Here is a 16,722-nt window from a genome sequence, read left to right on the forward strand (position 1 = left end):
GTTGATTTATCTTCATAATCCCAACCATCATCATCCTTTTTTGGCTTTCACACACCAATATCCTTACCTTGTGGGTCAAAGACTCTGGGCTGTACAAACGAAGGCTTCACCACTTCAAACCACCAGAACAGCTCTGCCATAAACACCAGGTAGTTGTTCTGCAACAGGACAAAACACACCATAAACACCAGGTAGTTCTGCAACAGGACAAAACACACCATAAACACCAGGTAGTTGTTCTGCAACAGGACAAAACACACCATAAACACCAGGTAGTTGTTCTGCAACAGGACAAAACACCGCATAAACACCAGGTAGTTACTCTGCAACAGGACAAAACACACCATAAACACCAGGTAGTTGTTCTGCAACAGGACAAAACACACCATAAACACCAGGTAGTTGTTCTGCAACAGGATAAAACACACCATAAAGGCCAGGTAGTTCTGCAACAGGACAAAACACACCATAAACACCAGGTAGTTACTCTGCAGCAGGACAAAACACACCATAAACACCAGGTAGTTACTCTGCAGCAGGACAAAACACACCATAAACACCAGGTAGTTACTCTGCAGCAGGACAAAACACACCATAAACACCAGGTAGTTGTTCTGCAACAGGACAAAACACACCATAAACGCCAGATAGTTCTGCAACAGGACAAAACACACCATAAACACCAGGTAGTTGTTCTGCAACAGGACAAAACACACCATAAACACCAGGTAGTTGTTCTGCAACAGGATAAAACACACCATAAACGCCAGGTAGTTCTGCAACAGGACAAAACACACCATAAACACCAGGTAGTTGTTCTGCAACAGGATAAAACACACCATAAAGGCCAGGTAGTTCTGCAACAGGACAAAACACACCATAAACACCAGGTAGTTACTCTGCAGCAGGACAAAACACACCATAAACACCAGGTAGTTACTCTGCAGCAGGACAAAACACACCATAAACACCAGGTAGTTGTTCTGCAACAGGACAAAACACACCATAAACACCAGGTAGTTGTTCTGCAACAGGACAAAACACACCATAAACACCAGGTAGTTGTTCTGCAACAGGATAAAACACACCATAAACGCCAGGTAGTTCTGCAACAGGACAAAACACACCATAAACACCAGGTAGTTACTCTGCAGCAGGACAAAACACACCATAAACACCAGGTAGTTACTCTGCAACAGGACAAAACACACCATAAACACCAGGTAGTTGTTCTGCAACAGGACAAAACACACCATAAACACCAGGTAGTTGTTCTGCAACAGGACAAAACACACCATAAACACCAGGTAGTTGTTCTGCAACAGGACAAAACACACCATAAACACCAGGTAGTTACTCTGCAACAGGACAAAACACACCATAAACACCAGGTAGTTACTCTGCAACAGGACAAAACACACCATAAACACCAGGTAGTTACTCTGCAACAGGACAAAACACACCATAACCACCAGGTAGTTACTCTGCAACAGGACAAAACACACCATAACCACCAGGTAGTTACTCTGCAACAGGACAAAACACACACACACGAGATACATGGGGAAAAGGAAATGTAATACATCCAAATAACTGCATTTGTCCAGAAGGTGTCTCTGTTGAGACAAGTCACAGATGAGGCTGGTAGATCAATGATGAGGTCAGGGATAGCAGGTAAAGCTGCCTCCCAGCTACCCTGGTTGCTAAGTAACTGAGTGTGGGTGTGTGTGTTATTGGCAGCCTCAGATTTCTCCGTTACCTCAACATCTAGTGTATAGTGGAGAAAACTGATATATATTAGAGAGTGCCATAGACACACACAACACAGAGTATAATACGGCTTCGTTCCTTTAATGATTTAAATGGTAGAAACAGACGAGCTCTGGAGACCTCCATCCAAGAGTCATTCATTTGTTGAGCGCCTTTTCACCCACTTCTTTTGACTGGGCCTCTATCTCTATGGAATGGAGGGTCTTCATTGACCACAACCTCCCCGCAAACTAAGACTGGACTGCAGATTTCAAAACATTGTTGCTTGGATATTCCCATCTGGATTGTCAAGAGCTTTAGGACATTGAATTGAGTTTAGAGTGTAGGACACCCACCCACACTGTGGTGGTCTGGTTAGGGGTTATGGAGAAAGTTTGGCCAGTAGTAGTGAGTTGGCTCCATGCCAGGGCCTTTAGCTGCACTTCAGGACCAGTTCTCTCACTCTCTGCCCCTCCCTGAGACACTTGTAGCACTGTGACCAGTCTATACCCACCCAGTGGTGCATGGTGTGTGTGTTCTAGCAGTCTATAACCACATTACATAGTTACATTACATGGTTACATTACATGGTTACATTGCATGCTTACAATACATGGTTACATTGCATGGTTACATTACATGGTTACATTACATGGTTACATTACATGGTTACATTACATAGTTACATTACATGTTTATATAACACATTCTGTATGAATGAGCAGTAAATCAGAAATCATTCTGTATGAATGAGCAGTAAATCAGAACTCATTCTATATGAATGAGCAGGAAATCAGAACTCATTCTGTATGAATGAGCAGGAAATCAGAACTCATTCTGTATGAATGAGCAGTAAATCAGAACTCATTCTGTATGAATGAGCAGGAAATCAGAACTCATTCTGTATGAATGAGCAGGAAATCAGAACTCATTCTGTATGAATGAGCAGGAAATCAGAACTCATTATGTGTTATTTGTAGCGCATAAATAATCAACAGTTCTGTCATCCTCTGATAGAAAAGGGCAAAACAACAGAGGCAGAGAGAGGCAGAGGGAGGCAGAGAGAGGCAGAGAGAGGCAGGGAGAGGCAGGGAGAGACAGGGAGAGACAGGGAGAGACAGGCACAGAGAAAATAGCATGCCACTTCTCTCTAAGCAGCCTCTGTCTGTCTGTCTTAAGGGGAGAGCTTGGCTAGCTAAAGGGTCCTGTCTGTTTTGGAATAGCAACACACACACACACACACACACACACACACACACACACACACACACACACACACACACACACACACACACACACACACACACACACACACACACACACACACCAACGCTTATTTGACTTCATGGAACAGTCAGTATGGCAACATGGGCCCCTCCTACACAAACACACACACACACCCAAATCATTACTAACCCTAACTCTATGTATCATTACCAACTCTATGTATCATTACTAACTAACTCTATCATTACTAACAAACTCTATGTATCATTACTAACTAACTCTATGTATCATTACCAACTCTATGTATCATTACCAACTCTATGTATCATTACCAACTCTATGTATCATTACTAACTCTATGTATCATTACTAACTAACTCTATGTATCATTATTAACTCTATGTATCATTACCAACTCTATGTATCATTACCAATTCTATGTATCATTACCAACTCTATGTATCATTCATTACTAACTCTATGTATCATTACTAACTAACTCTATGTATCATTACCAACTCTATGTATCATTACTAACTCTATGTATCATTACTAACTAACTCTATGTATCATTACCAACTCTATGTATCATTACTAACTCTATGTATCATTACTAACTCTATGTATCATTACTAACTCTATGTATCATTACTAACTCTATGTATCATTACCAACTCTATGTATCATTACCAACTCTATGTATCATTACTAACTCTAACTCTATGTATCATTACTAACTCTGTATCATTACCAACTCTATGTATCATTACTAACTCTATGTATCATTACTAACTCTATGTATCATTACTAACTCTAACTCTATGTACCATTATTAAATATATATATCATTATTAAATCTATGTATCATTACTAACTCTATGTATCATTACCAACTCTATGTATCATTACTAACTCTATGTATCATTACTAACTAACTCTATGTATCATTACTAACTAACTCTATGTATCATTACCAACTCTATGTATCATTACTAACTCTATGTATCATTACTAACTAACTCTATGTATCATTATTAACTCTATGTATCATTACCAACTCTATGTATCATTACTAACTAACTCTATGTATCATTACTAACTCTATGTATCATTACTAACTCTATGTATCATTACTAACTCTATGTATCATTACCAACTCTATGTATCATTACCAACTCTATGTATCATTACCAACTCTATGTATCATTACTAACCCTAACTCTATGTATCATTACTAACTCTGTATCATTACCAACTCTATGTATCATTACTAACTCTATGTATCATTACTAACTCTATGTATCATTACTAACTCTAACTCTATGTACCATTATTAAATATATATATCATTATTAAATCTATGTATCATTACTAACTCTATGTATCATTACCAACTATATGTATCATTACTAACTCTAACTCTATGTATCATTATTAAATCTATGTATCATTATTAAATCTATGTATCATTATTAAATCTATGTATCATTACTAGCTCTGTATCATTATTAAATCTATGTATCAATATTAACTCTATGTATCATTATTAACTCTATGTATCATTATTAACTCTATGTATCATTACTAACGCTAACTTTATGTATCATTACTAACTCTATGTATCATTACTAACTCTATGTATCATTACTAACTCTAACTTTATGTAACATTACTAACTCTATGTATCATTACCAACTCTATGTATCATTAATAACTCTATGTATCATTATTAACTCTATGTATCATTACTAACGCTAACTTTATGTATCATTACTAACTCTATGTATCATTACTAACTCTATGTATCATTACTAACTCTATGTATCATTACTAACTCTAACTTTATGTATCATTACTAACTCTATGTATCATTACCAACTCTATGTATCATTAATAACTCTATGTATCATTAATAACTCTATGTATCATTACTAACTCTAACTCTATATATCATTATTAAATATGTATCATTATTACATCTATGTATCATTATTAAATCTATGTACCATTATAAAATCTATGTATCATTATTAACTCTATGCATCATTACTAACTCTATGCATCATTACTAACTCTATGCATCATTACTAACTCTATGCATCATTACTAACTCTATGCATCATTACTAACTCTAACTATAAGTATCATTACTATAACTATATGTAGTAATACTAAATCTATGTATCATTACTAACTATATGTATCAATACTAACTAAATGTATAATTACTAACTCTATGTATCATTACTAACTAACTCTGTGTATCATTAACTCTATGTATCATTACCAACTCTATGTATCATTACCAACTCTATGTATCATTACTAACTCTATGTATCATTACTAACTAACTCTATGTATCATTATTAACTCTATGTATCATTACCAACTCTATGTATCATTACCAACTCTATGTATCATTACCAACTCTATGTATCATTACTAACTCTATGTATCATTACTAACTCTATGTATCATTACTAACTCTATGTATCATTACCAACTCTATGTATCATTACCAACTCTATGTATCATTACTAACTCTATGTATCATTACTAACCCTAACTCTATGTATCATTACTAACTCTGTATCATTACCAACTCTATGTATCATTACTAACTCTATGTATCATTACTAACTCTAACTCTATGTACCATTATTAAATATATATATCATTATTAAATATATGTATCATTACTAACTCTATGTATCATTACCAACTCTATGTATCATTACCAACTTTATGTATCATTACTAACTCTAACTCTATGTATCATTATTAAATCTATGTATCATTATTAAATCTATGTATCATTACTAACTCTGTATCATTATTAAATCTATGTATCAATATTAACTCTGTATCATTATTAACTCTATGTATCATTATTAACTCTATGTATCATTATTAACTCTATGTATCATTACTAACGCTAACTCTATGTATCATTACCAACTCTATGTATCATTACTAACTCTATGTATCATTACTAACTCTATGTATCATTACTAACTCTAACTTTATGTATCATTACTAACTCTATGTATCATTACCAACTCTATGTATCATTACTAACTCTAACTTTATGTATCATTATTAACTCTATGTATCATTACTAACTCTAACTCTATATATCATTATTAAATATGTATCATTATTAAATCTATGTATCATTATTAAATCTATGTATCATTATTAACTCTATGCATCATTACTAACTCTATGCATCATTAGTAACTCTACGCATCATTACTAACTCTATGCATCAATACTAACTCTATGCATCATTACTAACTCTAACTATAAGTATCATTACTATAACTATATGTAGTAATACTAAATCTATGTATCATTACTAACTATATGTACCATTACTAACTAAATGTATCATTACTAACTCTATGTATCATTACTAACTCTATGTATCATTACTAACTCTATGTATCATTACTAACTCTATGCATCATTACTAACTATATGTATCATTACTATAACTATATGTATCAATACTAAATCTATGTATCATTACTAACACTAACTATGTAACTTTACTAACTCTGTGTCATTACTAACCCTAACTCTGTATCATTACTAACTCTATGTATCATTACTAACCCTAACTCTGTATCATTACTAACTATATGTATCATTACTAACTATATGTATCATTACTAACCCTAACTCTGTATCATTACTAACTATATGTATCATTACTAACTCTATAAAGGTTAAATTCAAAATACCCCCTTTCAGCCATTTGTCCACACAAACCACTCAATGAATATATATATATATATATATATATATATATATATATATATATATATATATATATATATATATATATACACTGCTCAAAAAAATAAAGGGAACACTTAAACAACACAATGTAACTCCAAGTCAATCACACTTCTGTGAAATCAAACTGTCCACTTAGGAAGCAACACTGATTGACAATAAATTTCACATGCTGTTGTGCAAATGGAATAGACAACAGGTGGAAATTATAGGCAATTAGCAAGACACCCCCAATAAAGGAGTGGTTCTGCAGGTGGTGACCACAGACCACTTCTCAGTTCCTATGCTTCCTGGCTGATGTTTTGGTCACTTTTGAATGCTGGCAGTGCTTTCACTCTAGTGGTAGCATGAGACGGAGTCTACAACCCACACAAGTGGCTCAGGTAGTGCAGCTCATCCAGGATGGCACATCAATGCGAGCTGTGGCAAGAAGGTTTGCTGTGTCTGTCAGCGTAGTGTCCAGAGCATGGAGGCGCTACCAGGAGACAGGCCAGTACATCAGGAGACGTGGAGGAGGCCGTAGGAGGGCAACAACCCAGCAGCAGGACCGCTACCTCCGCCTTTGTGCAAGGAGGAGCAGGAGGAGCACTGCCAGAGCCCTGCAAAATGACCTCCAGCAGGCCACAAATGTGCATGTGTCTGCTCAAACGGTCAGAAACAGACTCCATGAGGGTGGTATGAGGGCCCGATGTCCACAGGTGGGGGTTGTACTTACAGCCCAACACCGTGCAGGATGTTTGGCATTTGCCAGAGAAAACCAAGATTGGCAAATTCGCCACTGGCGCCCTGTGCTCTTCACAGATGAAAGCAGGTTCACACTGAGCACGTGACAGACGTGACAGAGTCTGGAGACGGCGTGGAGAACGTTCTGCTGCCTGCAACATCCTCCAGCATGACCGGTTTGGCGGTGGGTCAGTCATGGTGTGGGGTGGCATTTCTTTGCTCGCCAGAGGTAGCCTGACTACCATTAGGTACCGAGATGAGATCCTCAGACCCCTTGTGAGACCATATGCTGGTGCGGTTGGCCCTGGGTTCCTCCTAATGCAAGACAATGCTAGACCTCATGTGGCTGGAGTGTGTCAGCAGTTCCTGCAAGAGGAAGGCATTGATGCTATGGACTGGCCCGCCCGTTCCCCAGACCTGAATCCAATTGAGCACATCTGGGACATCATGTCTCGCTCCATCCACCAACACCACGTTGCACCACAGACTGTCCAGGAGTTGGCGGATGCTTTAGTCCAGGTCTGGGAGGAGATCCCTCAGGAGACCATCTGCCACCTCATCAGGAGCATGCCCAGGCGTTGTAGGGAGGTCATACAGGCACGTGGAGGCCACACACGCTACTGAGCCTCATTTTCACTTGTTTTAAGGACATTACATCAAAGTTGGATCAGCCTGTAGTGTGGTTTTCCACTTTAATTTTGAGTGTGACTCCAAATCCAGACCTCCATGGGTTGATAAATTGGATTTCCATTGATTATTTTTGTGTGATTTTGTTGTCAGCACATTCAACTATGTAAAGAAAAAAGTATTTAATAAGATTATTTATTTCATTCAGATCTAGGATGTGTTGTTTAAGTGTTCCCTTTATTTTTTGAGCAGTATATATATATATATATATATATATATATATATATATATATATATATATATATAGCACCACTCTACCTCCAATGTCAACACTCCATATCCCTCCTTACCTAACCCAGGCCATGACCCCCCTGGTCCCTCGCTGTCCCCCCAGCCCATCCCCTGCCCCCCTCCTGTCTCCCCAGCCCCCTCCCTGTCCCCAAGCCCCCCTCCTGTCCCCCCAGACCTCCTCCCTAGTCCACAGCCTCCCTCTCTGCCCTGTCCCCCTAGTTCTACCTTGATGGAGGAATGAACATAGAGCCTACCTTGATGGAAGAGTGGGCATAGAGCATGTCCTCCAGGGAGAAGTGGCAGCAGTGGTTGAGGTTGTCCCGGCAGAACTCTTGCACCAGCTGCAGATTGTACAGACTGTCAGCCAGCGACATGGTCTCTTTCAGACAGATATCTGGAGGGTGGGGAGAGGAGAGAGCACAGGGGCGGAGTTAGAGTTTAAGGGTTTGTTTTCAAATATATTCGAAAAGCTTCAGCAATGCATCAATGGCTTGTTTGTTTGGGGTCACTTAGAAATTACCTTGTTTTTGAAAGAAAAGCAAAAAAACTTTGTCCATTAAAATAACTTCAAATTGATCAGAAATACAGTATAGACATTGTTAATGTTGTAAATGGGCCTCTGTACGCCTATGTAGATATTCCATTAAAAAATCTGCAGTTTCCAGCTACAATAGTAATTTACAACATTAATATCTACACTGTATTTCTGTTATTTTAATGGACAAAAAATGTGCTTTTCTTTCAAAAACAAGGAAATTTCCTGGTGACCCCAAACTTTTGAACGGTAGTGTACGTATACAGTTTATACAATATATATTATTGAGATTGGCCATGGTCTGTCTTAAAAACATTGACATTTATTTGCATTTGTACTTTATTAGAAATGTACCTTTTGTAAAGTATTTAATATTACTTGTAGTATTTGGCCAGAATAACAGTGGACGGAGGCAGGGTTAGAAGGCAGGGTCGAGGGCAGTGAACATCTGATAGTAGCACACAGAGCCATCTATATATGACTGGGCACAAGTAGAGGGAGTGGAAATGTTTATCTTTCAATAAATAAGTCAACGTTCTTCTCTCATCCAACGGACTATGTCGCTATTAACTCCTGACCAATCACATCTTAGCCAGGCCCTGGGGCATTATTGGAATACTGGGTGGAGTCTGGCCCACTGGCTACCGTGTAAACAGGCTCAAAACTGAAACAGGCCTCTCTCTCTCTCTCTCTCTCTCTCTCTCTCTCTCTCTCGCTCTCTCTCTCTCTCTCTCTCTCTCTCCCCCTCCCTCCCCATCTGTCTCTTTTGGGGTGGCAGGTAGCCTAGTGGTTAGAGCTTCAATCCCCGAGCTGACAAGGTAACAATTTGTCGTTCTGCCCCTGAACAAGGCAGTTAACCCACAGTTCCTTGGTAGGCCATCATTGTAAATAAGAATTTGTTCTTAACTGACTCGCAAAGTTAAATAAAGGTTAAATAAAAAACTCTCCTCTCTCTCTCTCTCTCTCTCTCTTTCCTTCATATCTTTCATTGCCCCCCTCTCTACCTTTCTCGCCGTCTCTCTCTCTGTCTCTCCCTCCCTGCTCTCTCATGTCTCTGCCCCCCTCTCCCCTCTCTCTCTCCTTTGCTATCTCTCATGATATGTTTCACTCAGGTTTAATTGTTCATCCCCAAATGACACCATTATTATTGAATAAACCTGAACCTCATGGACTCTTTGACGTTGTTGGCCAAATTGTACACATTGACTTCATCACTAGGGGCTAATCTTCTTTCCAGTGGAATCATTCTGTATCATATCTACTGGGCAGGATAGTGGATAAGCTATTTTCTCTCTTCTCTCTGTGTGTGTGTTAGCTATTCTCTGTAAGACTGAGGTCATGGTGATAAGGGAGGTTCCTGTCAGGTGAGCTCATTTCAAGGTCAGGGGAAATTGTCACTGTTGTCTGCATGTCTAATGAAAAAAACAATATTGCTGTTGATGGTACTTTGACACCATCAATTATTTTAAATAATAAATGCAATGAGTCCATTTGGAATCCCTTTACAGCTGTTATCTGAATACTTAATGGACACAATAGTTGGCTGTAAATGATTTTTCTATTTTAAATCAATTCTGGGATTTTCAAACCAGAAAAACACATGTGGGTGTGTAATGGCAGGGTCAGGGGAAATTGTCCCAGAATAGATCCTGAGGTCATACTGTGGGGAAATTGTCCTAGAATAGATCCTGAGGTCATACTGTGGGGAAATTGTCCCAGAATAGATCCTGAGGTCATACTGTGGGGAAATTGTCCCAGAATAGATCCTGAGGTCATACTGTGGGGAAATTGTCCCAGAATAGATCCTGAGGTCATACTGTGGGGAAATTCCCTCTTCAGTTGTCTGTGAGTCTAATGGTTGAAACAATATAGCTATTGATGGTACTGGTATCTTTTTCATTTATAAGTGATCATTTTCTTGAGCCCTGAGGTAATTCTGTTCCCAAACAGTCCCTCTCTAATACTTCAACACCTGTTGGATGCATACTGTCACCTTATAGCTTTCATATTGTCCAGCAAATATATTGTTTGCTGTGATTGAATGCCCATATTTTCTAATATAACTCATTTCTGTGATTCTGGCCTAACTTCACCTATGCTCATCTGGTCAAACACTTGTGTAACGACAGCCTACTGTACTTTCCATTGTGAGTGAATAGGTTACGTTACTGTAACCTATTGGTATAAAGCAGGCCAACTAGAGAAGGCTAGGTATGAAGTGATGGAATAATCCTCCTGTACGGTACCTTCCAGTCTGATGGACGTTGTGCAGTAGAAGTGGAGGAGTGCGGCCAGGGCACAGCCATCTGTGTTGTCCTTCAGCAGATTGTCCACCAGGGGGAGTGATGGAGCTGACCTCTGCTGGGCATACTCCCTCCTGTAGCGCGCCTGCAGCCATGGCAACAACAACACGGAGAGATGTTGGTCAATGACAGTTAATGTATGGAATCAGAGTAAGGAGAGGGACGTATGGATGTATATAAAGGCTCCTCACACACACACACACACACACACACACACACACACACACACTAGTTTAGTCTGGGGTTATTCAAACTAAACAAGTAGTATGATGTAGATGCATGCAATGAAAACAGACTGGTGAGACATTGACGGATCGACCAATGCTATCTTTACTAGGCTACAATACCATCTTTACTAGGCTATGATGCCATCTTTACTAGGCTATAATACCATCGTTACTAGGCTATAATACCATCTTAACTAGGCTACGATGCCATCTTTACTAGGCTACAATACCATCTTTACTAGGTTACGATACCATCTTTACTAGGCTACGATACCATCTTTACTAGGTTACGATACCATCTTTACTAGGCTACGATACCATCTTTACTAGGTTACGATACCATCTTTACTAGGCTACAATACCATCGTTACTAGGCTACAATACCATCATAACTAGGCTACAATACCATCTTTACTAGGCTACAATACCATCTTTACTAGGCTACGATACCATCTTTACTAGGCTACGATACCATCTTTACTAGGCTACAATGCCATCTTTACAAGGCTACAATACCATCTTTACTAGGCTACAATGCCATCTTTACAAGGCTACAATACCATCTTTACTAGGCTACAATGCCATCTTTACAAGGCTACAATACCATCTTTACTAGGCTACAATACCATCTTTACTAGGCTACGATGCCATCTTTACGAGGCTACAATATCATCTTTACTAGGCTGCAATACCATTGTTACTAGGCTACAATATTATCTTTACTAGGCTACAATACCATCTTTACTAGGCTACAATACCATCTTTACTAGTCTACGATACCATCTTTACTAGGCTGCAATGCCATCTTTACTAGGCTACGATGCCATCTTTACTAGGCTACGATGGCATCTTTACTAGGCTACGATGCCATCTTTACTAGGCTACGATGCCATCTTTACTAGGCTACGATGCCATCTTTACTAGGCTACGATGCCATCTTTACTAGGCTACAATACCATCTTTACTAGGCTACAATGCCATCTTAAGTAGGCTACGATGCCCTCTTTACATACATGAAGCGCACATTTCGGCACTTGCTGTATGACTGATGAGGAAGTCTATGTTGCAAATGTACGGTCCCTTACTAGACGTCCGCGAACGTTTGTAAAATCAGCTTACGGCGGCGGGCCGTGCACCGGGGCCGGATCTTCCGGGAAGTCATCGAACGAAGTCTCTTGGACGTTCGGTTTCCGTTTAATAACATTTTCAAAGTTTGGTCATTTTTCACCTGTCCCGGAAAATAACAGCAGAGAGCGAATGGAAGGCGAATGGATCATATTGCAAATGTACAAAACATCACGATTCACGACGTGGCCTTTTCTCCTAAACAGAAAAGACTTCGAAGACGAAACTTGGCGAGCATAGGTTTGGCATAATGGGCAGTTGGCCCCGAACAAGATGGAGTCGAGGCCTCAACGCTTTTTGAGTTAAGGCCATTTTTATGGGATTAAAGGTCAAAAATGAAAATAGAGCGCTAATTTGACTGCTTCACATCAAAGTACATGAGCCTACGGTGTCAGGAAAAAAGAACCAGATATTTATCTATCGTCATTCTTACATCTAGACGTTCCGCTAGCGGAACACCTGCTCCAATATCCAATGATAGGCGTGGCGCGAAATACAAACTCCTCGAAAATCCGAAAACTTCAATTTCTCAAACATATGACTATTTTACACCATTTTAAAGACAAGACTCTCCTTTATCTAACCACACTGTCCGATTTCAAAAAGGCTTTACAGCGAAAGCAAAACAATAGATTATGTCAGCAGAGTACCCAGCCAGAAATAATCAGACACCCATTTTTCAAGCTAGCATATAATGTCACATAAACCCAAACCACAGCTAAATGCAGCACTAACCTTTGATGATCTTCATCAGATGACACTCCTAGGACATTATGTTATATAATACATGCATGTTTTGTTCAATGAAGTTCATATTTATATCAAAAACCAGCTTTTTACATTAGCATGTGACGTTCAGAACTAGCATTCCCACCGAACACTTCCGGTGAATTTACTAAATTACTCACGATAAACGTTCACAAAAAACATAACAATTATTTTAAGAATTATAGATACAGAACTCCTTTATGCAATCGCGGTGTCCGATTTTAAAATAGCTTTTCGGTGAAAGCACATTTTGCAATATTCTGAGTAGACAGCTCGCCATCACAGGCTAGCTATTTTGACACCCACCAAGTTTGGTACTCACCAAACTCAGATTTACTATAAGAAAAATTGGATTACCTTTGCTGTTCTTCGTCAGAATGCACTCCCAGGACTTCTACTTCAATAACAAATGTTGGTTTGGTTCCAAATAATCCATAGTTATATCCAAATAGCGGCGTTTTGTTGTGCATTCAAGACACTATCCGAAGGGTAACGAAGGGTGACGCGCCCGGCGCGTTTCGTGACAAAAAAATTCAAAATATTCCATTACCGTACTTCGAAGCATGTCAAACGCTGTTTAAAATCAAAAAATCGTTGTTTTCGTTCAAAGACTGAAAATGAAAACATGGAGTCGTCTCGTGCACACGCGCGCCAGTCTCATTGTTCTCAGATCGACCACTTACCAAATGCGCTACTGTTTTTCAGCCATGGCCTGCAAAGTCATCATTCAACGTTCTGGCGCCTTCTGAGAGCCTATGGGAGCGTTAGAAAATGTCACGTTACAGCAGAGATCCCCTGTTTTGGATAGAGATGATCAAGAAGGCCAAGAAACGCTTCCTGTTTGGAATCTTCTCAGGTTTTGGCCTGCCAAATGAGTTCTGTTATACTCACAGACACCATTCAAACAGTTTTAGAAACTTTGGAGTGTTTTCTATCCAAAGCTAATAATTATATGCATATTCTAGTTTCTGGGCAGGAGTAATAATCAGATTAAATCGGGTACGTTTTTTATCCGGCCGTGAAAATACTGCCCCCTATCCATAACAAGTTAACCTGTTGGGGCTAGGGGGCAGTATTTTCACGGCTGGATAAAAAAACGTACCCGATTTAATCTGGTTACTAATCCTACCCAGTAACTAGAATATGCATATACTTATTATATATGGATAGAAAACACCCTAAAGTTTCTAAAACTGTTTGAATGGTGTCTGTGAGTATAACAGACACTCATTTGGCAGGCAAAACCCTGAGACATTTTCTGACAGGAAGTGGATACCTGATGTGTTGAATTACCTTTAAGCCTATGCCATTGAAACACACAGGGGTTGATTAATGTTTTGGCTAGATGTCACCAGCCTTTACAAAGTGTTTTGAGTCTTTTACTGTGAGATCTGACCGAACAAGAGCCATGGAACGGTGATGGCCGATTAGACTCTGGCGCGCGAGTTCATGTTGGGTACCCTCGTTCCAATACGTTATAAAAGAGAATGCATTCGTCCACCTTGAATATTATTCATGTTCTGGTTAAAAAAGGCACTAATGATTTATGCTATACAACGTTTGACATGTTTGAACGAACGTAAATATATTTTTTCCCCTCGTTCATGACGAGAAGTCCGGCTGGCTTAGATCATGTGCTAACAACACGGAGCTTTTTGGATATAAATGATGAGCTTTTTTGAACAAAACTACATTCGTTATGGACCTGGGATTCCTGGAAGTGACATCTGATGAAGAGAATCAAAGGTAATGGATTATTTACATAGTATTTTCGATTTTAGATCTCTCCAACATGGCCGTTTGTCTGTATAGCAAAGCATATTTTTCTGGGCGCAGTGCTCAGATTATTGCAAAGTGTGATTTCCCAGTAAGGTTATTTTTAAATCTGGCAAGTTGATTGCGTTCAAGAGATGTAAATCTATAATTCTTTAAATGACAATATAATATTTTACCAATGTTTTCTAATTTTAATTATTTAATTTGTGGTGCTGACTTGACTGCCGGTTATTGGAGGGAAACGATTTCCTCAACATCAATGCCATAGTAAAACGCTGTTTTTGGATATAAATATGAACTTGATAGAACTAAAAATGCATGCATTGTCTAACATAATGTCCTAGGAGTGTCATCTGATGGAGATTGTAAAAGGTTAGTGCATCATTTTAGCTGGTTTTATGGTTTTGGTGACGCCTGGCTTTGAATTGACAAAACATTACACACAGCTATTGTCAATGTACTCTCCTAACATAATCTAACTTTATGCTTTCGCCGTAAAACCTTTTTGAAATCAGACGACGTGGTTAGATTAAGGAGATGTTTATCTTTCAAAGGGTGTAAGATAGTTGTATGTTTGAAAAATTTGAATTTTGACATTTATTTGGTTTCAAATTTGCCGCTCTTGAAATGCACCTGCTGTTGATAGGGTGCACCACGGGTGGCACGCTAGCGTCCCACATAGCCCCAAGAAGTTAAGAGAAATCGTACAATGTACATTTGGTGATGTTCAAAAAAAAAAGGTTTTTTTTCCAAAAAAGTTACAGATCCAGTTGCAGCGTGTTCAGATGAATCCGTTAAGGCGGGTTTCGGAGCTCTGCGAGATTTCTGTGATTTTCTGAAATAACACAAACTCATTCAACCCTCTGTAAATAAGTCAGTTCTTAACGTAAAGACTTAAAACTCAATATTCTAGAAGAGCCTAACCCAAGGAGGATATGTGTTCACTTTCAGCTTCCTGTGTCAAGCAGAAGTGCCTTAAAATGGTGTCATAGGGGCTGTTTCGAAGGGTTAAAAAGGTCAGATCTTTCCACAACTTCATATGTGTGACTAAGCAACCCTGATGAACTGTAAATGTCATTTATCCCATCAGATGTCAAAGAAAAGCTCTCACACACACAAACACACACACACACACACACACACACACACACACACACACACACACACACACACAGCAAGGATGGAGTGACACAGTGCTAAAGACACACAGAGCCTGCAATAGCATTACCATTATCTCTAGGCTGTGCCGAGTTCAACGAGATGCCCCGCTTGACTGTAGCTCGCTCGGTCTGAGCGCAGCGACCTTGAAAAAAAGTAGGCCCAAAATTTCAAGTGCTTTTGTGTGACAGCGAGAGAACCGTTAGGGTTAGAAGCACAATTCGACCTCAGGAACGTTCCTGAGGTCCTCCCGATCTGTGCAAGCCTAACCTTGACCATGTAGCATTAACCCTTAACAGTGAAAAGAAGGTGTTTACATCAAACCGTTTGCAATGACTTCTCTCCCCATAGGAATATATTGCCTATTCCCCTTAATTCAACCTGAAGCCTATGTGGGTTATGAATGCCTTAT

The 16,722-nt window shown here is 39.0% G+C and overlaps 1 protein-coding gene across 1 annotated transcript in view; it reads right to left on the minus strand.

Annotated features, from left to right (window-relative positions):
* The window catches only part of LOC106569669 (calmodulin-regulated spectrin-associated protein 2-like), a 74,685-nt gene that overhangs the window by 14,699 nt on the left and 43,264 nt on the right, over positions 1-16,722 (minus strand). The window contains 3 exon segments of the mRNA XM_014141229.2: positions 68-158; positions 8,673-8,812; positions 11,200-11,341. Coding sequence (XP_013996704.2) covers positions 68-158; positions 8,673-8,812; positions 11,200-11,341 — 373 coding nt within the window.

This window comes from Salmo salar, chromosome ssa14, assembly GCF_905237065.1.
Source record: "Salmo salar chromosome ssa14, Ssal_v3.1, whole genome shotgun sequence".
Lineage (NCBI taxonomy): Eukaryota > Metazoa > Chordata > Actinopteri > Salmoniformes > Salmonidae > Salmo > Salmo salar.